This window comes from Trifolium pratense, linkage group LG2, assembly GCF_020283565.1.
Source record: "Trifolium pratense cultivar HEN17-A07 linkage group LG2, ARS_RC_1.1, whole genome shotgun sequence".
NCBI lineage: Eukaryota > Viridiplantae > Streptophyta > Magnoliopsida > Fabales > Fabaceae > Trifolium > Trifolium pratense.
Window position 1 is genome coordinate 37,793,883 of NC_060060.1, and position 25,243 is coordinate 37,819,125.

Below are 25,243 nucleotides of genomic sequence, written 5' to 3' on the forward strand. Positions count from 1 at the left end.
TAGAGTTAGTAAGTCAATCAACATTCCAATTTCCTTCGCGTTAATTATGGTTGATTCGAACATGCGAGTTTATTTTTAACAGTTTCATGATACGTTGAATTAAGATAGAGATATTCCATTAAACTAAAATTATCAGATATGTCCATAAAAAAAAATTCTCCTCTTTGAGCTTTTAATTTTAACAACTGTACATATAAATTGAATTCAAATCAAATAAAAATTAATAAAACAAATACATAAAAATCAACATAATGTGAAACAAATCTCAGATATTTTAGTCTATTAATAATTTACTCCAAAGTTGGATCAAATACATAAACAAAGTCATCTGTTGCATATTAATTTATTCTTTTCAAAAAGAAACTTAAACTTCCTTTATTTACGTATTTATATAAAATAAAAAAAAACAATTCTTGAATGAAATAGTGATCAATAAATAGGAAACCATACTTCATATCTTTTGTTTCGGTTTCTGTTCCTTCTTCAATCTTCATTCATTCATTCACCAAACTGTTTCAATATAACCAACTCAGGTTAAGGTTAGTACCATACCATGATTCATTCTGTTGTATCCTTTATATTCAGATTAATCTTCATATACAAGGTGCTACAAATTGTGAATCACTTTGTTGACATAAACATGAAAACAAACAATTAGTTAAAATCAAGGATGTCAAATTTCATGTCTTGTCTCAGATCTAGCTAGGGAACCGTTTTTCTCTTTTTTGTATAATCATTTTTTTTCTTCTTCATTTTCAATCACACCATTTTCTTTGTTTTTTGTGAATTCTTTGAATAATGAATAATCTATTGCTTGATTTTTAAGAATTAGAAGCTTAGAACATGTGAATTTAGAAAAGATCTTATCTTGTATGTTTTTCTATTAATCTATTTTTTCACAATTTGGATTTTTATGTTCAAAATATTGACTTTTCTATTAAGCTTAGTACATGTGAATTTAGATTTTTAAGAATAGTCTTAAATATTGACTTTTGTTACACTTTTTTGACTTCTAGGAGATTGATTTCTAAACTCCTTAAATTTCTTGCCGTAGGAGAATTGTTGGTGTTTTGATGTTGATTGTAACCATATCATAGAAAAAAAAAGGCTTAAGAAAAAAGGGAGAAAAAAAGTGGTTAAAGGTTTGAAGCTTATTATATAGGGTACTAGAGAATTAGGTTATTGCTAAAAGGCAAAGTAAACCAATGGAGGAAATATCTTCAAGTGTTGCAGTACCATTTACACTTGGAAATTTGATTCAAAAGGATGCTGCGGTTACGACTCATATGGAGATAACCGGGTTAAAGCTTATGGCAAATACTGCTGCAGCTTTGATATTAAATCCTGCAGTTGGGAATGAAAATCATGCTGATGTTAGTCTTCAACATCAAATCACGGTATCTGCGGAGGTAAAGGAGAATCAAGTTGGATCTGCTGTTGTCTCGGAAATGGTGATTGAATGCGAGAGTAATTGGGTTTTGAGTGAAAACCGTAACCAGACAATAAAGGAAGATGAGATCATGTTAGCTGTGGATTTTCAGTGTCTGCATAATTCAGGCTCTCCATCGGTGGCAGATTCACCAATAATCGTCACGGATGGTGATGATATTCATGGTAAGTTTAGTATAAACGAGGTACTTCCGGCACTGAAGCCAGATCAGAATACGGTTTCTATTGCAATGGATATTGAGAGTGAAAATCGAAGTGTGTCAGAAGGGGCTGATCCGAAACTATCTGCTATGATTCTTGATCAGTTGGAAAAGGAGAACAAAACACAAAGAACAAGCTACCAGAATGGATTGGAAGTGAGTAGTGATCCTCTTTGGGGTTTTTCATCAATCTGTGGCAATAGACCGGAGATGGAAGATTCTGTTGCTGTTAAACCTCAACTTTTTCAAATCCCTACACAGATGCTAATGGATGACCATGTGAATGAAAACACAAAATACTCACTAGCCCATTTTTTCGGTGTCTACGATGGACATGGGGGCTTTCAGGTATTCACCTAAAACAAATCATACAATTTGTATTATTTTGGAAGTTTTATTTATTCCGCTGAGAGTGTGTCGTTTTTGACAGGTTGCTAATTACTGCCAAGAACGTCTTCATTCAGTGTTGGTTGAGGGGATTGAAGCGCAACGGTTGAGGTTGGCCGAAACAAATGGGAGGAACGATTGGAAGGACAATTGGAATAAAGCATTGTCCAATTGTTTTCAGAAAGTAGATGATGAGATTGAACCTGTTGCTCCTGAGACTGCTGGCTCCACTGCCGTGGTTGCCATTTTAAGTCAAACCCACATGATAATTGCAAATTGTGGGGATTCAAGAGCTGTCTTGTATCGCGGGAAAGAAGCCATTGCATTGTCTTCTGACCACAAAGTAAGGCATTTCATCACTGTTTCACAATTTTTTCGGTAAATTCATGTCATAAGCTGAAGTTGTCTGATACAAGAAACTTTACTTCACGTTTGCAGCCAAATCGAGAGGATGAGAGAGCTAGAATAGAAGCTGCAGGAGGAAGAGTCATACATTGGAAAGGATACAGAGTTCTTGGTGTCTTGGCCATGTCAAGGTCCATAGGTATGTATTTGTTGCACGATTGGTTTCTTGCAACTTGATATTACTGCGCTTACATGTTACTTTATTCTATTTTTTTGCTGAATTGAGACACAAGTACAAACATTAATGTATTTTTGTTTTAGCTTTCAAGTTTTAAGAATGAAAAAAACACCTCTTTTCCAGAAATTGCTAGTCTATAGATATTGTCCCAAGGACCCGAGAATTTGGAGCACAAAAAGACTTTTAATACACTTCCTTGAATGTGATTTCAGCCTTTGGATTAGGATATACCTTCTTTGCTACATAAATTTAGATTTTGTTTGAGTTAAAACTGTTACAAAATCACTCCATATCAGTAATTGTGATTAATTTTCCTTACTGCTGTCTTGTTCAACAGGTGATAGATACTTGAAACCATGGATAATTCCAGAACCAGAAGTTAATATTGTGCAAAGAGAGAAAAACGACGAGTGCCTTATTTTAGCAAGTGATGGTTTATGGGATGTAATTACAAATGAAGAAGCCTGTGAAGTTGCAAGAAAGCGAATCCTTCTTTGGCATAAGAAGTATGGCGACAATGGAACAACAGTACACGACAAAGGAGAAGGAGGAGTTGATCTTGCATCTCAGTCTGCCGCTGAGTATCTATCTAAACTCGCCCTCCACAGAGGAAGTGGCGATAACATATCTGTAATTGTGATAGACTTAAAGGCTGTGAGAAAATTGAAGAGAAAGACATAACATAGTGTGTTTTTAGCATGTTGAAATATCTTCATTTATGCTATTGATTTACGGTTTGTATTTCAGAATCACTAGAACTTTTTAGCCCTTTACCTTTTTAATAGGGCTAAGTAAGTTATGTATGCTATAAAATTCAAAGTGTACAAGGTTACTGAATATGAGACCTTTCCAAGCATCACAGAAGCTTTTATATAAAAAAATAAAAACATTTAGAGGGTAAAATTTTCAAGTTGGATTCTCAAGGAAAAATTGATCAGGCAATTTGATATGTTTTAACCAAATAAAAAGCGTCAAACATAACTTGGTAATCGTTTGGATATAAACTTTAGCGTTCATTTGTGACAGACTAAAAAAAATTGTTAAATTTGTTGGCAATTTGTATTAATTTTACAAGTTTATCCTTCAAGAGAGAGAATTGATTAATGTTTAAGAAGAATCTTATAAAGAAGACAGAAAAAACTCTAGAGTTTTTTATTTAGGGACGGAGGAGGGAGTAATAAATTTGTACAGCAAATAATATTCTCTGAATCTTTGGCAAATCTTACGGGTAAGTTCTGTTGCAATCATAAAATTACAAACATTTTACAGCAAGTAGCCCTTAATACTCGATGTTCATCATTAAAATTCTTCACCAAGTTCAAATCATGGCAATTCCTTGAACCTTTCATCTATGAGTTTCTCACAAATTATATTGAACTCAATCACTAAACAACACACAGAATACATTATCTTTGGCATAACTCTATGAGCTGGTTTATCTGACTCATCCGCAAATGCTTCCCATATGCAAGCAGAAGCCTGCAATAACAAATAAAAAAGGATTATAGATACAGTTATATATTAGGTGGAATCAGTAGTTACCAAATTGTCATGTAGTACTATATATGAAACACAGGTTACAAATAGTGCATATTTCATTGTTTGTAACTCAAAGAATGAAATTTCCTTCAAGTCTAGTGAGAAGCCTAGGACAAGCTTTCTTGACAAAGGATGATTTAAGTTGAAAAATATGAGCTCCAAAACATTAGCATTTAGAATCCTTATGACAGATTAATTGTATTTATATATTGAAGCTTATTCAAGAACACTTGATCAATTGAAAACATACTCCAAGAATGGAACATACCATCTTTTATAAGGTTGCGAGTGGAGATCCTGCATCGGAGAAGAAAGCTGAAAGATCCACATGCTGGTCATCATACATGCTGATGAAAGGTAGTTCCTGGAGTTTCAATCAGATATATAGCATCAGAAAGACTATTTGTACATGGTATATATATACAGAGATAAGATTTTCACATACCATAAGTTCCTGAGCCGACAGTCTGTTTGCCGGGTCCTTCTGTAGACTAAACAAAGAGAAGATTGAAAAAGGAGAATCAGAAGAAGACTCATGAAAAGCACACTGTGACAGAGAGTTCATGGAAAATAGCAACTGAATTCCTATGGAAGGTGCCTGATTTTGAGATATGTTTAACCAGATGTGGAGACTGGTTCCAAGAAATTAAGAAGCATATCTTCAAAATTAAAATAATACATGAAAATAAGGATTAATATATGTAGGTAAGGAAAATGCTTTACATTTTCACTACTGTTATCTTCATAGACATTCTACGAAAATCTTTACTCTTTCTCTCTCGTTCTCACTAAGTATGTGTGCACATGCATGTTCATGCTGTCTTGACTGTACATTACTAGTTAGCAAATTAAACAATTACCATGCAGAGATAAATGAGCAAAATTCTGCAGAAAATTGTTCAGATGGAGGAGTAGGAGGAGGTTTGTCGACAATAGTTTCAATAAGCTCAAATATACTTTCCCATCTTTCACTTTGATCTGGTGGTGTATATGGAAACCGCCCCAAAGCACACTCGAGCAATATTAGTCCCAAACTCCATATATCACTTTTGTAGTTGTAACCACGTTGGCTTCCATTGATTCTCTCTGGCTGTAAAATCGACAGGTTGGAAATTATTTTCCACAAATCAGTTTTCCATTTTTGGCAGTAAAACAATATGCACATATGATTACATATTTTACTTACGGACATATAGTTGTATGTGCCAATGAAAGTATTTGCTTGACCAGATGTATTTTCCATAATTGCACTAACACCAAAATCAGTAATCTTAACTTCGCCTATGTGATTAATCAACAAATTAGAAGGTTTCAAGTCTCTGTGGATAATATGTCTTTCATGGTGAAGATATATTAAACCCTTCAGAACCTATATCATAACACACACAGAATAAAGGAATTAGCTCCTGTTTAGGGTTCAGTAAAAAGAATTATGAGGGGAAGACTAAAGAACAACAGTGTCTTACTCCTCACCTGCTTACAGATGGCAGAAAGATAAGGCTCCGGAATTGTTTTAACTTTGTTCAGAAGATCAGCCATGGAACCTCCATCCATGTACTCTAAGATGATTGATATAACACCATTATCATAGAATGATTGGTAGCAGACAACAACATAAGGACATTGTGCTGCTTGATTAATTTTCAGCTCTTTAGCTATCTGCTTGCGCACAGACTCTTCGATATTCATTTGAATTACCTTCAATTGCGAAGAATGCATACATAAGGGACAACATAATAACAAAGTAGAATGTAAGTATATGATAGCATTGAAGTTGTTATATGTCAGATAAAAGGAAAGTAATTAGTTCCTAAGTTCAAATAGCTACTATTAGGAAAATCATGATATATAAAAGCAGCATCTTTTCAAGCTCTAATGTTCAAATACTTGATTGCTAAATCAATATATGGGACATGTTACCTCATCATTGCTCTACTTCCAAAAACTAATAGGAAAAAGGGGGATGTGGAATTGATGACCTTGGTGCAAATGCTGTCTCAATTCACATCATAACTTATATTTGTCTCATTCAAAGATTGATTAAAATATACAAGATCCTAGGGAAGAGACCCGTGTCTCAATTATTAAGTTAAATTAAATACAATTCAACGGTCCACAGTTGGGTGAACATAAAGACAATGCTCAGACAAAATGGAAAAGAAGCCACCTGCAACAAATAACAATCAACTAAATACTCTGAAGAAATTGAACAGCTCCTCTAAGAAATTGGATTGGGCCTAGTTCAACCATACAAATTTTCAGGCCATATCCTATCTAATGTGGAACGCTTAACACAACCCCAAGACAGGATATTTGCAGCATGACCCGAGTGGCCCGATAGCAGGTGACCAATTGATTTTGGATAGCTCTGATAGCATCTTGAAATTTGGGTTGGTCTAACTCAACTCAAATTAGGCGAGGACTGTCCACACACTTATAAACACATTTTCAGGCCATATCTCATCCAATACGGTGGGACTCTTACCAACTCCTAATGAAATTAAATCATTAAACACCAAGTGGAAAAACAACATTTTCTGAAAGAAACAGATAATGTGCACTTTAGTGACACAAATCATGTTGAGGACAAGCCAAGTCCCAGATGTCCTTGCTCAACTTAATGGGTGCTAAGGCAGAGCGAAGTTAGGAATATATTATGTTTACAAGTATGGAGGGTGGGTAGACAATACCAATACAAAAGCATAAATTAGAAAGAAATGAGAGAAAAGAATATGCAAATTCACAGCTAGCAAGGTATTCAACAAGCACTCAAGCAGCAAGTATATTACCTTTAATGCAAAAAACTGGTTAGTCCATTTGTGCTGCACCAATTGCACCATCCCTCCATTTCCCTTCCCAACAACTTTCACTATATCTATGTCTGCCAAACTTAACTGGTTGTCTGTTGGCTTGATTGGGTTTGGAGGTGGCTGAAAACATATAACATATGTTAAATCATCCATAACATATATTTTCAGAATTAAGCAATGTGACAAAAAAATTGAATTAGGACCAAAGATCAAACCTCCTTGCCCTAATTATACCAAAAACCACAATGGTTGGGGATATCAGATAATACTTTTTTTTTAAAATTGAGTCACTTATAAAAGTATAATAAAATCAATTATGGGTCCTCACTATCATGCACATGTATCTACTACTAGTATCAATTTATTCTGGTTTCTAAAATATGACCGAATAAAAGCATCATACTAGAAAAGTATGCATCAAAACAATGTGGTAGTGCCACATATTTATGGTGGAAACAAAGGGCTCATTACTTGGACAAGGCTATAAAGAATGTTCAGATTGATGGTATAGGGTGGAATTTTGCGGAATGTAATAGCATAAATTACATCCAATTTTAAAAATCTAACTAAACTTGTCATTCCATTCCACCCTATGCCATCTCTTAGAAATGGGTATTGGGCCTAACTCATCCTTACAAAACCGGCTTGTAAGGTGAGGATTGCCTCTAGTATATAAACACTTAGTCAGGCCATCTATCAACCGATGTGGGACTCTTAACACCATCAATTCAAACATACCCTTAGCAGTCTCCTAAGTCTCGACCAAAGAAAACATCAAAGACTCATTTTGTCGACATCAAAGAGAATCTAACATTATCTAAGAATGCAAAAAATTCCACAACAAACTTTGTATATGTGAACATTTTATTTTCCGGGATAGAATTGAATGAACTAAAGACTCATTTGTAGAATGCCTCATGAAGTGAATGACATATGCTAAGCACAATTTTACTTCAAAAACTTGCAACTTGTGCTCCCTTTCTGTTCAGAAGAATAATGAAAATAAGATGACAAAATCTGTGAGACCGCTGATAAATTTGTACTATAAACAAAAATATCTGGTTCAATTCAAAATAGTAGCAAAGACTTAGAAAATTAGGCACAACCCCAACACACACACACACAAAAAAAAAAAGACAATTTTTTTTCCTTTTGATTATACCCAAATACAAGTAAGAACAGAAAATAATCCACCAAACTAAAATTCTCCATTTGGGTATGAAAATCTCAAAATAAGAAAACAACATAAAAATTCAAGAACCCCTTTTTCCTATAGAAGTTAATTCATCAGATCCAAAAGATGAAATGGAAGAAAAAGTGCAAAGACAATAATAATCCATGAGAAATGTTATTACAGCTTCAACTTCAGTCTGAGAGACAATTCGAACTCCATCTCTGTTAACAAGCAGATCTCCATCCTTAAAAGTTCCACTTTCAGTCCTACAACAAACCCACATGCCAAAATTTCAAATTTATCAAAATCCAAACTCAAACAATCACATTCACAGAGAGAGAAAGAGATAGAGAGACTCACAGAAATTTTGCAAACGCAACTTGATCAGTTTGAGGAAGAGAGAGTTTGAGACCAAGACCCAAATTTCCTTTCTTCATGATTATGATTTGATTATAAGAGAGTTTCACTTGAAAAACTTGACACTGATGAATTAAAAACTCTCTTTTTTTCTCTAAGAAATAATCAAAACATAGTACTATGAAATATATAGAATAATAGTGTTGGAGTTGAGGATCGAGGTAATGAAAATAAAAAATTCTAGGATTGTGATTGGTTGAGAAAGAGAGTAGTCGCCATTGACGAACTGAGGATAAAAAAATAAAGAAGGAAGCAGCTTTTGAAGATGGAGACTCTTGTTTGTTTCAGTTGATTTTTCAGACTCTCTGCTGTCCCTATTTTAGAATTCAGATCATTTTGTTAACTTGTGCACTAAGGCCATATGTTAAGTTACCTAAAAATATAAATATAGCATTTAATGATATAAAGAATTTAATTTTTAGATAATTGAATACACCATAAGTTCAATAAATTTTTTTCCACATTTATCTTCTTAACATGTGTCCTTAAGGGCACAAGTTAACATTCTTCTTTTTTTTTTCTTTCTACAATAATTTTTTTTTCACATTTATCTTCTTAACATGTGCCCTTAAGGGCACAAGTTAACATTCTCCTTTTTTTTTTCTTTCTACAATAATTTTTTTTTCACATTTATCTTCTTAACATGTGCCCTTAAGGGCACAAAGTTAACATTCTCCATTTTCTTTTCTTTCTACAAAGACATTTGTGGCACTCGAACTCGGGACCTCGTAGATTAAACAAATCAGTATATTTAATCGCTAAACCAAACCTTTGGAGTTAGAGTTGAGATCACTCATTTCTTTTACATAAAAGTTGTAAATAACAAGATTAATGATCACATACATATAATATGAAATATTTTTGCACGGTCTTCGTGAACTTAGTTCAGTTGACACTTAACAAAGACATCACATAAGCATTACCGTTTGTAGATTGTAGTTAGCATTAGATGAAATAAGGGACTTGCAACTAGTCAAAATAGCACATATTTCATTGCCATGAGCATCACTGTTTATTATAACATTAACCATAGTTTGACAGTCATTCTCAAAGTTGACCTAAACATAACCATTTTTCGGTGGAGAGCAACAAGAAGGGTTGAAGCACCACATTCAATAGCATGAGCAATGTGAGGGAAACATAAGGTGCGAGCTTGCACCAAAGTGTCGAAGCTATCACAGAAACAAACACTTATGCCAAATGATTTGTCAGCTGAAAAAATAAATGGCACAATCAACATTACACTTTAACTAACAGTTACTTGACTTCATCAGAGACATCGTTAGCTGAAACAGGGGGTTCTTCGAGGGCCATATTGCACCAATTGTAGTCACAAATGGTGTCTTGTGCGAGTAAACAAGTTCTGACAATGTCGAAAGGTTTGTGATCCCACAAATGTGTGTTATAGCTGCGCCCAATACTCCAGAGAGTGGCTGAATCATTCCCCTTAATATCGTCATCTAAACCTACGAACAAAGAAAAAAAGATCAACAACAAATTACTTTCTTGTGGTATGTGATGCTTAGTTTTATTCCAAAGGTTAAGCTCCTTCCAACCATTTTAATATCATCGGGGAATTCAAGAAAAAGATGAATGGCATCCTTTACTGCTCTCAAACTTGTGTAATCAATATTTTTAATATAAATTTATCTTTTTATTTTCTTAATTAGTATTTCAAAGATACTAATTAGCATTGGTCTAATTTTAAAGTTACAAAAATGTCTTAACTAGTATTTCAAAGATACTAATTAACATTGGTCTAATTTTAAAGTTACAAAAATGTACTGATGAAAAATATATCAACCTTCATTAAAAAGTTACAAAAATGTAGTATGATGTAAGCATTTGGTTTGGGAGAAACAAAAAGAGAAAAAAGAAAAACACAACAAACTTGTAGAATAGTCATAATTAAAATCACTAAAAAAAGAAAAAGATTATGGGTCATGCTAACCGGTGTCCCCGGGGCACTGGTTAAGGAAACCAAAAAAGGAAATTTTAAAATTGAAAAAAACACTTTTTAGACTTTCGAGGCGTTGACTGCACAAATTTCAATATGATATTACTATATTTGAAAAAAACACTTTTAGCATTTTCCAAAGATTATTACCGAGGAAGGCAACTGGCCCGCAAAGAAACACGTGGTTAGAAAAAGTTTGGGAAAGAATCATGACTGAATTATTATTTGGAAAATATTAGCCTTTTCAATCATTGTCACTGCAGCAGCTACTTGGAAATTGGCCATGAGAGGACTGCGAGACTTTAAAAAAAATGGCATGCTAATATGAAAATACGAAATAAATAAATAAATACGAAATAATATTATTGGAGTATAGGAGTATTTTTAAAAATTAAAATACGTACAATTTTTAAAACACTTATTTATTAGTAGTATTTATGTTTCCAATTGACTTCTTAAAAAAAATACGTCCAATTTTTCTTAAAAAAATGCACAAATGACTTCTATTAGTCTATATAAATGTAGTAATGATTTAATTGTCAACTTCAAGCTACTTTTGTATGGGTTGTTTGTCCGTAGTTCATCCAAAATTATAGACTTTTAAAGATATAATCTCTTAGTTTATTTTTTAGTTTTATAGAAGGTTTAAATGTATTTGATCGGAGGTAGTATTATTTATTACTTTGGATTTTCTAACAATTTTGTCTTATATTTAGAAAAAATTATTTTATCTACTCATCATATACTTTATCTTTAGTTTTTTTTTGGATCATACGTACCGACTATAGTGTCCACCGGAAATATAAAAAGAAAAATTTTACATTGAAAAAATATCTTTCACACTTTTAAAAATTGACTACACAAGCTTTTATTTATTTGGGATTCCTTAATTAGTGTTCTAAGCAAAGTTTTAAAACCCGGACCGGTGATCGACCCGGTCAAGGCACTGGGTTACTGGTTCACTGGTCAGACCAGTGGGTCACTGGTCAGACCGCATGACTGTTGACCCGGTTTCATTATAATAAAATTTAATATAAAAAAATTTCTTTCAAACTTTTTTCAATAAAATATTTCATCATTGTTTATATTTTGATTTAGATATCTATCATGTAACATATAATATTATAGTTTTAGTAAAAATAAAATAAAAAAATTATTATCTTATACATTTTAATATATATTTTGTTAGAATTTACTTTAGAACAACATAATTAATATCGGAGTACTTTAAAAAACAGTCAATATATTATATATATGAATGAAATTTAAATAACAAGAAAAATAAATTATTAATGTATTTATAATTATATGATATGGTGTTTCTCTTGTCAAAAAAAATGATATGGTGTTCTTAACTAAAATTAAATATATTTAAGTTTCACATAATATCACATTAATTACTTTGGCCAAGTGGTAGTGGAGTTGTTCCTCAATCCAGCTGACGTGTGTTCAATTCCTTCCTACCACAATTTTGATATTTTTGTGAAATATTCATTACCTTAAAACCGGTCCGGTTCGCGCGCGGGTTCATCCGGTTTACGGTTCAACCACCGAACCGGCCGGGTTGCAGCGGGTTTCACTGGGTTTATAACAGAACCGGTCCTGCACACAAATTGAACCGCTCAGGCTTCCGGTTCACGGCCGGACCGGTCCGACCGGCCGGTCCGGTCCGGTTTTTAAAACTATGGTTCTAAGTCGCTATTTAGCATTTTTTTTTTTTTTATTCTTCTTTGCTTATGTTTCTTTTTAGTTTTCCATTTGATAAAAAATTGATTTTGTCAAAACAAAATAATTTTAATGATTTAATTCATATATCCATTTGTTCGGGTAAAATTTTTTGTATGCCATTGCTCTATCATAGTTGACAGATTATTAAAAATGTTTTGACTTTATTTATAATTGATGTCACTACTTATATACTAATTATTTGTGTTTTTTTTTTGGTTAGTTGATTATTTGTGATTTATTGCAAGGGTAAACAATGTACGCGCACACAGTCTCAAAATTAATACTCCCTTCGGTTTTAATTATAAGATAATTTTTACTTTTCAAGTTCATTGAAATGCCAATATATTTGGACTATATTATAGTTTAGATACATTGACATTCCAATAAACCTAAAAAGTAAAAGTTTTCTTATAATTAAGATCAGATGAAGTATGCTTAATTAGGCGCACATACTAGTAGAAATATGACTTTTGCTCAAGACTTCAATATCAGTGACATTTATATATCTACATATCATTCATAGGTACGTACTACTATAGTATAGTGACTTTCAAAGCAATTAAAATGCTAATTATAATCACATCATCCATGTCATGTGAACTAGTATATTGTATTATATGTATATAAATTGTCAAGTGAAAGCAATGGTGTGAATGAAAGAAATTGGTCGCTATTCAAGTGAACATTTTCATACCAGTCAACAATAGTATTATACATCAATTGGCACCATATCATTATGAGGAAAGGGATGCTATGAGGAGAAAATTCTTTATAATAGACTTTTCTTTAGTTTATTTGCAGGTCAGAGCATAAGACAATTTTTATCTTGTTAAATTTTAATGTGCCCAGGTTATTATCCTGAAACAATTAAAGCATGGTTTCAATTTTTAATATTAAATAGATTGATAAATGGGTCCAGTTACAAAATCGGTTTTCCTTGTACTCTGGTATAAAATGTGTGAATTTAATGAAAAAAAGAAATTCCGTTGCCGGGACTTGAACCCGGGTCTTTCGGGTGAGAGCCGAATATCCTGACCAACTAGACTACAACGGATTGTGTTGCTAATGTTTAAGTTAATTAGATTATGTATCTATATCACTAAGAATGCTTCGATTTATTGTTTTTGGTGGAAATGCTTCGCTTCAAAAACTAACGAATATGTTCTGTTTTGGCCTTTGGGCCTCTCTATGAGAGAGTTAAAAAATGCAAAATTTTATCTTTTAAGTTTCACAAGCTGTCAGTACTATAGTCTAACTCAAATGGTTTCATATAGATTTGTAAGTCTTATAAATCTGGGTATTTTCAATTTCAATTACTAGTCATGAAAAAAATTAAATATATAATTTTTTTGGTCAAGTTATTTATTTAGGGCTGAAAGCGTAGATTGAAGTTCGACTACTATGGACTATTGCAGAATTCATACAGTAATTAAATTTGTGGTTTTATTAAGTTTTTTGGTGCGTGTAATGCTTTTGTAGTAGAGTTGTCGGGGGTGCTCGAAGGTTTTGGCTCATTTGAAAGGGTACTGGACTATGGGGCTATGTAGGGGTGTTCACGGCACGGGTACGACCCACAGGTTCACTCGTTAATAGCACTCATGCGTAGTCCTTTACAAAAAGCTCCTTAATTTATCAATCTTTATTATTTCTTAATCTATTAGACCAACTTTTTATGGACGAAGTATAAAATACGAATAGTATAGTACCCATGCACAGTCCTTTAAAAAAATCCACTTGCTTGCTTGGTTTGTCAAAGAAAATACACTTGCATAGTTGCCTTTGAATAGACTTGTGTAGTTGTGTGTTACGTAAAGCATAATAATAAAAACTAATTGTTTAAAGTTGATAATTCAATTAGAGGAGTGCTAGCAACACACTCTTTAACAAACATACTCCAACACACTCTCTTTTATTGGTTGAAATTCACATGGGTCCCATAAAAGTTATATGGGTCCACATTTTTTCATGGGACCCATGTGAATTTCAACCAATAAAAGAGAGTGTGTTGGAGTGTGTTTGTTAAAGAGTGTGTTGCTAGCATTATTCATTCAATTATGTAACTTTGAAAAGAAAGTTGTTAATTTTGATTTTTGACATACTCATAATATATTTCTGCAATTTGGTCCCTTGCCACCAAATGGCAAAAGCAGCAGCAGCAGTAGTCATTGCCGGCGGCAATTGCCCCTTATTTTATTAGAAAAATTATTATCTTTTGACAATTATTAGAAAAATATTTAGTAGTAGTATTTGTAATTATAAAATCATTCATCCAAAAATAGGAGGCCAAAGTCAATAAACCTGACTAGTGAAGAAGGAAAATAAACTGAGTAAAAACATGGGTGTTCCATGTCCATTATATATTTTATATTCAGTTTTTATTTTTTCATCTCTTGATTTTCTTCAAAAAATACAAACACTATCTAGAATATATGAAAAGAAGATACATATGAAATTCCCAATTTGCCCCTATTTCATTTTTTGACACATAATCAATTAAGGGTTATTTTGTGTCTTTATCAAAAAAAGTTAGTAGAAAAATGCTAAAAAATTTCTTAGTGAGCAGGATTTGAACCCTTAACCTTTTAGTTACACTACTTATTGCATTTATCACTAAGCCATATGCATTAATTTATTATATTTTTGGAATAATCTACAATATATGAAAAGAAGATACATATGAAATTCCCAATTTGCCCCTATTTCATTTTTTGACACATAATCAATTCAGGGTTATTTTGTGTCTTTATCAAAAAAAGTTAGTAGAAAAATGCTAAAAAATTTCTTAGTGAGCAGGATTTAAACCCTTAACCTTTTAGTTACACTACTTATTGCATTTATCACTAAGCCATATGCATTAATTTATTATATTTTTGGAATAATCTACAATATATGAAAAGAAGATACATATGAAATTCCAAATTTGCCCCTATTTCATTTTTTGACACATAATCAATTCAGGGTTATTTTGTGTCTTTATCAAAAAAAGTTAGCAGAAAAATGCTAAAAAATTTCTTAGTGAGCAGGATTTGAACCCTTAACCTTTTAGTTACACTACTTATTGCATTTATCACTAAGCCATATGCATTAATTTATTATATTTTTGGAATAAACATATAATCAATATGAGTTAAATGCCCAATTGTAACCACAAAACTCCACTTAGGGATGGCAAAAAAACCCAAACCCGAGAGACCCACCCGAACCCAAACCCAAGTCAACGGGCGAAACTCGATTTGACTGGGTTTGGGTTTAGGTTCGGGTGACACCCGATAATATGGGTGTGGGTTTGGTATCAGTCAAACCCACACCCGAAACCCATACACCCACCCGAAATATTTTATAATTACCTAATTACCCCATATTCTCCCTCAATTTCCTTGGAAGACCTTAAATTTTAGTTGTAATTTAATTTCTTGAAAGTCTATGTTGTAATTTCTTGAAAGTCTATATTTGAATTTCCTTGGAAGACCTTAATTTTAGTTGTAATTTAATTCAAAGTCTATGTTGGAATTTAATTTCTTAAATTTGCAAATTATTTTCAAATATGTGCTGCGGGTTTGGGTGGAAAAAACCCGAACCCAATGGGTGTGGGCGTGGGTGTTGTTTTGCCACCCGAACAGCCTTTGGGTTTGGGTTTGGGTGATGATTTCGGGTGTGAGTTTGGTAAGTGTCAAACCCGCACCCATGGACGCCCATTGCCATCCCTAACTCCACTTTATTTGTTACTTCTCTCACGATTTTTTTCTTTTTATCTGAAAATCTAATTTTTTTTGTATGTAACTCAAATTCAAATTACGTCACTTTATAAAAATTCAATTTTTTTATTAAATAAAATTCAATTATTAACTGGGCATCGATATATCCTATACACCATCATTTTCAAGGGTATTTTGTGTCATATATTTATACTCATATATTAATACGATAGCATAATTTTTGTGTGATTTATGTATGACCTATGTGTTTTACTCAAATTAATAAGTTTGCCCGTTCTTTATAACATCTGATGGACATATATTTATACTCATATATGAAGAAAAAATGATTACGGGACTATATTCATACTCATATATATATATTTAATACAAGGACCTAAGAAAATAAGATACATGTGAAAATCTCATGTTACCCCTACTTAATAATTTGATACATCATCGCTTTCATGGGTATTTTGTGTCATATTTAAAAGATAGTAAATAATTTCAATATTTTAAAATTTTTCTTAAGGTGATTAATTCCATTTTAATATTTTACTCCTTCCGTTTTTTATAAGTGTTCAGTTAGAATCATAACACTAAATTAAGAAAGTGGATTTTTGCACATTATCTTCCTATTATACCCTCATCTTAATTCACCAATAAATTCTATTTTTTGCACTCTTTCAAATAAATTTATTTTTATACAAAAATAAATTGGTAACAAATTCTATTTAAATATGAATATAACAAGGAAGAAACAAACTTTCCTATAGTAAAACAAAAAAACAAAATTTCTTTTTAAAAAAAACTTTAGTTTTTCAAATATATATATAAAAAAATTATTGAAAAAGATAATAATAATAATAATAATTGACAAGGGGTATAATTGACAAATCGTATCCTTAAAACACAAACTTGACAGTTAATTAGAAACACTAAATTTGATGAAATTGAACACTTATAAAAAAACTGGGGGAGTAATATTTTGTGTAATCAATACATTGGCCATTTTTTTGGAATAGATTGACCATCAATACCATCTGCAAAATCTATGTTTACCTTATATATTAATACAAAAATCTACTATTTTTTGCGACTCTCACGGAACTTGTGTTTTTACTAATATATTATGTTATCTATTTTTTTTTTTTTTTTGGTAAAAAGTTATCTATTTTTTTTAATAATTTTACGGGTTACATTCATATTAATACGAGAACCTTTTTTTTTTGTTATATATACGGGCATTATATTTTTAATCGTATATTAATAAAGTTATTTATTTTTTATTTTTTTATAATTTTACGTATTATACATTATATTTATACGAGGACATAATTTTTTGTGCGAATTCTGCGGGACCTATGATTTTCCTCTTATTAATAAGGTTTCCTGTTCTTTAATAATTTATGTAGGACCTAAATTTATACTCAGATGTTAATGCGAGAACCTATATATTTTTTTTTTATTTCTACGAGACTTATATTTTTAATTATATATTAATAAATTTGTCATTCTTTCATAATTTTTGCATTACATATATTTATGATCATATATTAATACAAAGATCTAATCTTTTGTGTAATTTTTACGGGGCCTATGTTTTTACTCTTATTAATGAAGTTTTCAATTTTTTACTATTTTTTTAGACCTATATTTATAATTATATATTAATACGAGAACCTAATCTTTTGTGTGATTTCTGGGGACCTGTGGTTTTTTTTTGGGTACATGAGGACCTATGTGTTTTACTCATATTAATAAACTTGCCCGTTCTTTTATAACATCTGCGGGACCTATATTTAAACTCGTATATTAATATGGAAACTTTTTTGTTTGTGTGGTTTCTACGGGACTTACACTTTTAATTATATATTAATTAAGTTGTTTGTAACAAAAATAAAATAAAAATTAAGTTGTCTATTTTTTTTTACGATTTTATTGGTTATACTCATATTTAATACGATGACATAATTATTTTGATGATTGTTGCGAGACCTATATTTTCACTAACATATTAATACGATTGCCTATTTTTTAATAATTTTTACGGGACTATATTTATACTCATATATTAATACATGGACATAAGTTTTTTTGTGATTTTTCAACACTTATGTTTTTACTAATATATTAATAAGGTAGCCTATTTTTTTTCTTCATAATTTCTACATTATCTATATTTATATTCCTATATTAATACGGAGACCTAAAGTTTTTTTGTGATGGTTTTACCATTGTTCTTTTTCTATTTTTTTTTTACCAAATATTATATCATTTCTATTTTTTTATCTTTTAATCTAATTTCCAATAAATTTCATCTTATCAAGTGAGGAGCGGCAACGCCGCGACTCCCGTGCGGACGCACGGGTGTCCTGCTAGTAGGAGTATTAAATTGATGTACCAACCAAATGGCCCAAGTTGTGGCCACAATACGTACAAGTCTCAGCTCAAAGAACCAAATTAATTAACAACCAATACATTATACGTACGTACATCCCATACAGGATGGCACAATGGCACCACCCCACCTTTGGGTATAGGTTTGGGAGGAAATATGAGGGAACTTACTTATTATGTTGTTAATTTCATATTGTACCAATTTTTTTAATTTTTTTAATTTTTTAATTTTTTTTAAAAAATGAAATATATATCTAATCTTACTTGATCAAAATCGACGTAGTTGATGGTTGTCCTCTGCAACACGATCATGGTGAAGGGGGTTATACATGCAGACACTTTGACGTTCAAGTCATTTTATGCGTGAAGTAAATGTTTTAGAAATACGATGTATTGTACATGAGCCTTTTGTGTGAGAATTGAGAAGGACATACATAGTTCCCCAGCACAGAACCTTAATATCATTAACGTGAGGATGAATACGATGTTCTCGCCTTTAATAGTTGTTGGAATAACGACTAAAAAGTCATGGTTGACACTCATTTTGATGTCGGCCGTCACAGAAGGCCAACTTCCTTAACCGTTGGGCACGGCGACACAACTTTGAGCATACGTTTAATTGGGCTGAGTTCGGCGAAGGAGAGAAAGATATCATTGGCCTGAAACCTAGTCCAGAACAATATCAAAAATATAAATTACTTAACTTTCAAAAATCTCTTCATTGGAAATTTATCTTTCAAACATAGCCTTAGCAAACAAAAATGGATAAAGAAGTAGCAAACTAAACAACATTAAAAGACAAATTTTAGTGCATGACACACTTAGGATATGATTTGAAAGAAACATAAAAAATCCCCAAAAATGGACATTATCAACAAAGACAAAGAATAAATACAAAAACAAGAATAAAATAAATAATACAAAAAATATACCAACTTTTTAACAAGGTTTAAATTTTGACTGTTGTTTTAAACTTATTTATACATTTCAATCCAATCAATAAATTTTATTATTTCTCATTATATAAATGAAAAAATATTGATACAGCTCCACAATTTTGACAAAGACTAAGAAAAACATGTGAAAGCAGACATATAATTTTTTGCAAAAATAACTGAAATTTCATCTCTTGAAAGCAGTCAAACAGCAAAAAAAATATTATATCAACTTTTTTATTTAAGGTATTCAATTTTTTAGTTTTGAAGAAAATTTAAATTAATTAATTAATTTTTTCAAAAAACAAATTTATTACAGACTTTTCTGGTTTTTAAGACGTAAAGAAAACGGAGAGAGGCAACAAACAAAAAAAAAAAACAAAGTCAGCTGAGTTTCTTTCTTTGAATTCTTTGACGTTAAAGCTCCGTTTTTGCAGATGAAAAAAGAATAATTAGAATTCAATCTTTCATTTCATTTTCTCATCGCTCGGATTCTACTCTTTTCTTCCAAGGTCAGTCTCTCTTTCTTTTTCTCATGATTGCTCTTGATTTCTCAATTTTTGTTGTTGCAAGTTACTTTTTTTGGCATGTTCTTACATAATTCAATTTCAGATTGTTCAATTATGTTACCTAAAATTCTGAATTCAAAGATGATCTTAGTTTTACCAAGAGGATGTTTGCTAATTTGGATTCCATTCATTGTAGTACAGTACATGATTAGTAGTATCTTAATCAATCAATTAATTAACAGATTTGGGAATTTTTTTTTTTTTTAAGTTAACTGTTAAATGTTTAGTTGATTCAACTTGAAAAGATTGTTTTTTGTAAAATCTATAGGAGTATTAGTTTATATTATTACAATTCTTATGATTTTTGAAGGATAAGTAAAAATTCACAATTCCTCATGATATAGTGTCTCCTAGGTCTCTAGATATAGTGTTTAAGAGTATTGATTTTGCCGTCCAAAAAGGATTAGCAGGACAACTTGTTGCTCGTTTGCCTTTCAAAATTCAGGTCTATATGAAAATATTAGTGTACTAATCTAGGTTTGGTGAATGGTGATGTCACTTATTAGTAGCTATTCGTGCATATTTGTTGAAATATTCATAAGATTTATTGAGCTTAAAAGTTGCCAAACCAATCTGTGATTATCTGACAAGTCGCATGTGTTACATATTCTTTTCATTTATTTATCTGCTTTTAAGTGGAAACATGCATTTCTGGTCTCACAATTCATCTTTTTATGTTAACATGTTCAATTTTGAAAAACAGGAATTCTGAGTGTTATTTGAAGTTGAAGAACTTGAAGCTTAGTGTGCAAATTAATTCCAAAATCCATGGATAAAGGTACTGAAATGTTCTCGTCGTTATTAACTGGTAATTCCTTTAAATGTCAACACAATTTCATATGCTTATTTGATTGTAATTATCACTCTCTTTTTTTCAATATGCTCAACATCTTGCCATGATTTGTCTACTCTGTCATGGACACTGAGATCCTTCTTCTAAGTTATAATAACTAGATTGTTAGCATAGGTATAGAATATATTTGTTAGCACTGGTGTGATATGCAGGGGAAATTTGAATATTGAACAACATCTGGTATTCCGGTGTCCATGCTTTCAAGTTTATCACTGTTTGGATTATTGAGCTACTAGGTTGTAAGGTTCTAAACGTTAAGTTAGAATAAAATTATCCTGGCTATTGTTAAAATTTGACAGGCTATAAACAAACTGCCAAAACCATGTAAGAGTTCACAATATAATATGTTCCTTATGGCCAGATTGTGATGATTATTCCTCCGTGTAATGAATTTCAAATGGAAAAAGAGAAAATGTATTCAGTCGTCAGGCTATACTATACATGCACTGACATAGATTAAGAAAATAAGTAACTGGATTTATTCTGTCGTTGAAAATAAGTTATAATGTATGTCACTACTATAGAATCTATTCAAGTAATATGTATTGAAAAATATGATGGTAATCTATGAAGCACGGACACTCCTCGGATTAGGCGTGTCCCGGTGTCGGACACACGTCGGTGTCCGACACCGAACACTTATGAACACTTATGATTATATTGAATTATGTCATATTTTCAAATTATTATTAGTGTCCGTGTCATGTCCGTGCTTCATAGATGGTAATCACCAAGAGTGGTCTGATCTCCAAGCTTTCAAGTTTATCATTTTTGGATTGGATGGTTGAGAAAGAGTGTGGAGTTAGCGAGATCTATCTCCATTAAGCATTTTCAAACGGGATTTCCTTTGTTGTTGCAGATGGTAGGGTGGAAGAGAATGTTGATTTGAGAAATGGTGTGGAATCGGTGAGATCTGTTTCCACTAAGCATATTGATCTTTTAAGGCCCTTTGCTCGGAGTAATTCAAAAGGTAACAATAGTAGTCACATGTCGAATGATTTTTTTACTTAGTAATCGTTACTGTTAGAAGCAAATAATCAAACCTTTTTTTTAATGACGAATGTTAGTTGCTAGTTCTTATTTTATTAGCGGCGGAAGTTGAACCTATGACCTCCTTCTCACTCTCACTCCTATGTTCCTCACCCAAACCACGGCTGCCTTATCACTCCTAATCAAATCCTAATATTTATTATTAGGGTTAGAATTGTAGATTGTGATTTGAATTAGCAAATCTATGAGTTGGTAATTTAGCATTTATTATATTTATTCAATATGCTATTATAAATAGGAGTGTGGTTTGTTTTAGACACACGGAGTTCACAGTTTCAATATGGTATTGAAGCAAGTTTGTAGCCTCTGGTGTCGGCGAATTGCAACTGCTGGCCGCCACTTGTTCAGCAAGTTTCCATTTTGTTCCAACACTTCTGTGTCTCTTTTCTGTGAGTTTCATATTACATCTCCGGTTTTTGTCACTGCCAATCACATCTTCCACCTAGTCACCTACTGCTGCCGCTACTGGAGAATTTCTCGGCGACCTCTTATTAGCTCTTCTCATCCGGCCGACATGCTTCTCCTACTTCTGTCCTGTTGTGTGCATTCATTGTGCTTCATCCAATGTTTCTCTTTCCTGTCGGGGTTTCTCTCTGCATCCCGGCGTGATTCCACCAGCCGTGCTTTCTCTAATGAGACCCATTTTTGGCAACCACCAGTCACCTTTGGAATCCTCTATTGAGCCCAATTATCTTTGCTATACTTACCTCAGGCCGCGCTGCCATTATCGACCGCAGCTACGACCCTGTTGTTTCTATTTTCTCTGCTCTACATCCACCTGTTGCTCTACATCCAATGCTTCTCTTTCCTGTCGGGGTTTCTCTCTGCATCCCGGCATGATTCCACCAGCCGTGCTTTCTCTAATGAGACCCATTTTTGGCAACCACCAGTCACCTTTGGAATCATCTATCGAGCCCAATTATCTTTGCTATACTTACGTCAGGCCGTGCTGCCATTATCGACCGCAGCTACGACCCTGTTGTTTCTATTTTCTCTGCTCTACATCCACCTGTTGTAACAAGCTTAAAGCTCGGTAAGATTTAGCTTGAGAGGGTCATGACATTGACCTTTTAGTTGTATCTTAGGGTCATGACATTGACCTGTCTTACTAGAGTTTAAACTTTAAAGAACTTACTCTGTTATATACAGAGTAATATGCTAATAAATTGTGACTAAGCAGCTCCTCCTTCTTGAAAAGACAAGGTCCGGGACAGGGCTGGGTAACAAGTTTAGTGATAATATGCAGTATTGGCTTATTAAATACAACAAAACAAGTCCAATTTTCTTTTATTACCAAAAAATTGTCGCGTAAATTTCAATATGTTCTTTGTTCACGCCTTAAAAATAAATACCTGCAATTGTATGGCCATGGCAGGACAAGCAGTGGATGCAATGGTTCATGGAAAGGGGAAGTATGCCTTAATTAGAGATCCTGAGGACTTCCAATCAGGAATTTATGATAAACCCCTCCCATGTTTTGGATGCGGAATCGGGTGGTTCTCGTAAGTAATTTTAATCAAACAACCGTCCCAGTTCCTCGTTTTGTGTTGCTGCTATGTTTGTTAAATTGTATATTTCTTATGTTTGTTAAATTGCAGGTTTCTTTTTGGATTTCTTTGCCCTCCTATGTGGTTCTATGCAACTATTCTCTATTTTGGAAATTATTATCGAAAGGACCCCAGGGAACGGGCTGGGCTTGGAGCCTCTGCAATTGCTGTAATCTCTCTTCTATTACTCTCCGCTCCATTCTTGTCTATTTGTGTGTGTCTATCTATTCGCTCATTCATGCACTCGCAAATGTTAACATTGTGCACTAAAATAAGTTCAGATGCTAAATAGGATCTGCTTGAACAGAGGCCTGTAATAAGTACTAGCTTAGTTCGGTCAAGTAAATTAAACAAGGAAGTTTTAGTAACTCCTGTTACATGTTTCTATGGATCAAACACATTTTATGAAAATAAATCATTTAAGTAAACAAGGCATATCATTTAAGCTGGCATAATGTCCTTGGATGGGCCACTCCAAGTTCCTTTTCTGGCATTGCAGTTGCAGATGTTTCATGTTATTATATTTTTGGCGAAACTACATCAAGAGTCCTTTAACTTAATTTAAGTTTTAAATATGTCCTTTATCTTTTCTTCTTGTCAAATTAGTCTTTTATCTTTAAAAATATTTGCAATGTTAAACCAACTTTAATTCTTAGTCCACTTTTGTTACAAATTTGTGTACAATAGTATGTTTCATCGCTCAGCACCACCAATTAGGCCCGTGTTGACTACAATGAAGTCATAATCTTGGATAAAAACTTAATAAAAAAAAACATTTTGTTTGATGGATTAGATATTGTATTGTAACATACATTATGATGTAACTTACCTTTTTGAATGGTTAAGTAAGACTTTTGGAAACATACATAAATGAAATGTTTAATCCAACATTGTTTTTAAACTTGACACACAAAAATGACCAACTTAACATGAAATAAAGATAAAGGATATGTTTGAAACTTTAAATTAAGTTGTAGGACCCTTGATATAGGTTTGTACATATACTTTTTTATACATTTCATGTTATTGTATTTCACTTTGCTTCAGCGATGTCTAAATTGTCGTGGTTTTGCAGGCATTACTGTGCTTTGTAGGGATGCTGATAATTGCAGCAATCCTTCTGTTAAAAAAGTCGTCATCCCTCTATTTCTAACTCAAATATGAAGGTGAAAATTGAGAAGCAAAACATTTGAAAGCGGCATATCAGAAACAATTGGACATAAGTATATAAAACTTCGAAATAGGTGAAAACAAAAGGTTGCATTTTGTTTGTGGAGGTGATTCCAGTTCAAGAAATCTTTCTGCTACACAAGTTGAGAGAAAATTATACGTTGTATGCCTTCTTGTTTGATAATTTTTCTGATTTGATGTATATGGACAAAAAAAATTATCGTGTGTACATGAATGATGAATCACCCAAAATTACTATTTTTTTTAATAACAAGTGAGATACTGAAGTGTTGTGTTCTCTCTTTGTTTTTTGTTTTAAGATTATTGTGTTCTTTTTTCCACAATAGAAAATGCATGGCTTATAAAATCCATATAAGTAGCAGTCAGTATAAATTTCCAATAAACATTTACAAAATTAAAGTTAGTTCAATTTTCAAGTTAGTAAAATTAAAGTTAGTAGATATAGATTAAATTTTCAAATTGTCATTTCATACCCGTCCTTCAATCAGTGATTTATAAAACTAAGGAGGACATATGTGTGCACGATGAAGAACATCAGAAATTTTGCTTATTAAGTTAAAGATTCATTTGATGACAGTATAACATAAAAACATATAGAAACAGAATTAGATATGAACAGTATAAATTTTTATTGTGTCTATAATAAAAAAGTTTAGAAATTGAAACATAAAATAGACATATGATAATTGATATGATGTTTATTATTTTATACTTTTAGTAAATCTGTATAAGCTTATTATAAAATAAATAAAAAAATTT

The 25,243-nt window shown here is 32.2% G+C and overlaps 3 protein-coding genes and 1 non-coding gene across 7 annotated transcripts; 2 read left to right on the forward strand and 2 right to left on the reverse strand.

The window, feature by feature from the left end:
- The first annotated feature begins 222 nt into the window (after positions 1-222).
- LOC123905491 (protein phosphatase 2C 50-like) lies at positions 223-3,443 on the forward strand. 2 transcript variants are annotated; one of them, XM_045955112.1, is made up of 5 exons: positions 223-539; positions 1,055-1,997; positions 2,080-2,379; positions 2,475-2,580; positions 2,957-3,443. In XM_045955112.1, exons 2-5 carry the CDS (start codon positions 1,206-1,208, stop codon positions 3,298-3,300), a joined length of 1,542 nt encoding a protein of 513 aa, XP_045811068.1. In that variant the 5' UTR covers positions 223-539; positions 1,055-1,205; the 3' UTR covers positions 3,301-3,443. The 2 variants fall into 2 exon arrangements, with proteins under 2 accessions (XP_045811068.1, XP_045811067.1); XM_045955111.1 differs by having other exon boundaries at positions 351-539; positions 1,017-1,997.
- A 376-nt stretch (positions 3,444-3,819) lies between these two features.
- LOC123905492 (mitogen-activated protein kinase kinase 2) lies at positions 3,820-8,912 on the reverse strand. Of its 2 annotated transcripts, XM_045955114.1 has the most exons (9): positions 8,503-8,912; positions 8,324-8,408; positions 6,948-7,088; positions 5,632-5,856; positions 5,345-5,527; positions 5,019-5,248; positions 4,604-4,649; positions 4,427-4,522; positions 3,820-4,098 (listed from the first exon to the last, which is right to left on the reverse strand). In XM_045955114.1, exons 1-8 carry the CDS (start codon positions 8,577-8,579, stop codon positions 4,433-4,435), a joined length of 1,077 nt encoding a protein of 358 aa, XP_045811070.1. In that variant the 5' UTR covers positions 8,580-8,912; the 3' UTR covers positions 3,820-4,098; positions 4,427-4,432. The 2 variants fall into 2 exon arrangements, with proteins under 2 accessions (XP_045811070.1, XP_045811069.1); XM_045955113.1 differs by having other exon boundaries at positions 5,019-5,527; positions 8,503-8,876.
- A 4,313-nt stretch (positions 8,913-13,225) lies between these two features.
- Positions 13,226-13,298, reverse strand: TRNAE-CUC. The gene has a single exon. It is a non-coding gene; the product is annotated as a tRNA-Glu (tRNA).
- A 6,311-nt stretch (positions 13,299-19,609) lies between these two features.
- Positions 19,610-24,761, forward strand: LOC123907001. 2 transcript variants are annotated; one of them, XM_045957056.1, is made up of 6 exons: positions 19,610-19,786; positions 20,547-20,651; positions 21,556-21,666; positions 23,122-23,248; positions 23,345-23,462; positions 24,369-24,761. In XM_045957056.1, the coding sequence occupies exons 2-6, from the start codon at positions 20,612-20,614 to the stop codon at positions 24,444-24,446; spliced, it is 474 nt and encodes a 157-aa protein (XP_045813012.1). In that variant the 5' UTR covers positions 19,610-19,786; positions 20,547-20,611; the 3' UTR covers positions 24,447-24,761. The 2 variants fall into 2 exon arrangements, with proteins under 2 accessions (XP_045813012.1, XP_045813013.1); XM_045957057.1 differs by having other exon boundaries at positions 19,613-19,786; positions 20,547-20,621.
- Positions 24,762-25,243: the final 482 nt, after the last annotated feature.

What these genes read in the sequence shown, in the direction of transcription:
- LOC123905491 (XM_045955112.1), top strand. Translation starts at nt 1,206, where the DNA reads ATGGAGGAAATATCTTCAAGTGTTGCAGTACCATTTACACTTGGAAAT. An exon ending in ATGGACATGGGGGCTTTCAG is followed by an intron (nt 1,998 to 2,079) that starts GTATTCACCTAA and finishes CGTTTTTGACAG; the next exon opens with GTTGCTAATTACTGCCAAGA. An exon ending in CATTGTCTTCTGACCACAAA is followed by an intron (nt 2,380 to 2,474) that starts GTAAGGCATTTC and finishes TCACGTTTGCAG; the next exon opens with CCAAATCGAGAGGATGAGAG.
- LOC123905492 (XM_045955113.1), bottom strand. Translation starts at nt 8,579, where the DNA reads ATGAAGAAAGGAAATTTGGGTCTTGGTCTCAAACTCTCTCTTCCTCAA. An exon ending in GTTGCGTTTGCAAAATTTCT is followed by an intron (nt 8,409 to 8,502) that starts GTGAGTCTCTCT and finishes GGTTTGTTGTAG; the next exon opens with GACTGAAAGTGGAACTTTTA. An exon ending in TGTCGGCTCAGGAACTTATG is followed by an intron (nt 4,523 to 4,603) that starts GTATGTGAAAAT and finishes TTGAAACTCCAG; the next exon opens with GAACTACCTTTCATCAGCAT.
- LOC123907001 (XM_045957056.1), top strand. Translation starts at nt 20,612, where the DNA reads ATGGATAAAGGTACTGAAATGTTCTCGTCGTTATTAACTG. An exon ending in GTTCTCGTCGTTATTAACTG is followed by an intron (nt 20,652 to 21,555) that starts GTAATTCCTTTA and finishes TTGTTGTTGCAG; the next exon opens with ATGGTAGGGTGGAAGAGAAT. An exon ending in TGCTCGGAGTAATTCAAAAG is followed by an intron (nt 21,667 to 23,121) that starts GTAACAATAGTA and finishes TGGCCATGGCAG; the next exon opens with GACAAGCAGTGGATGCAATG.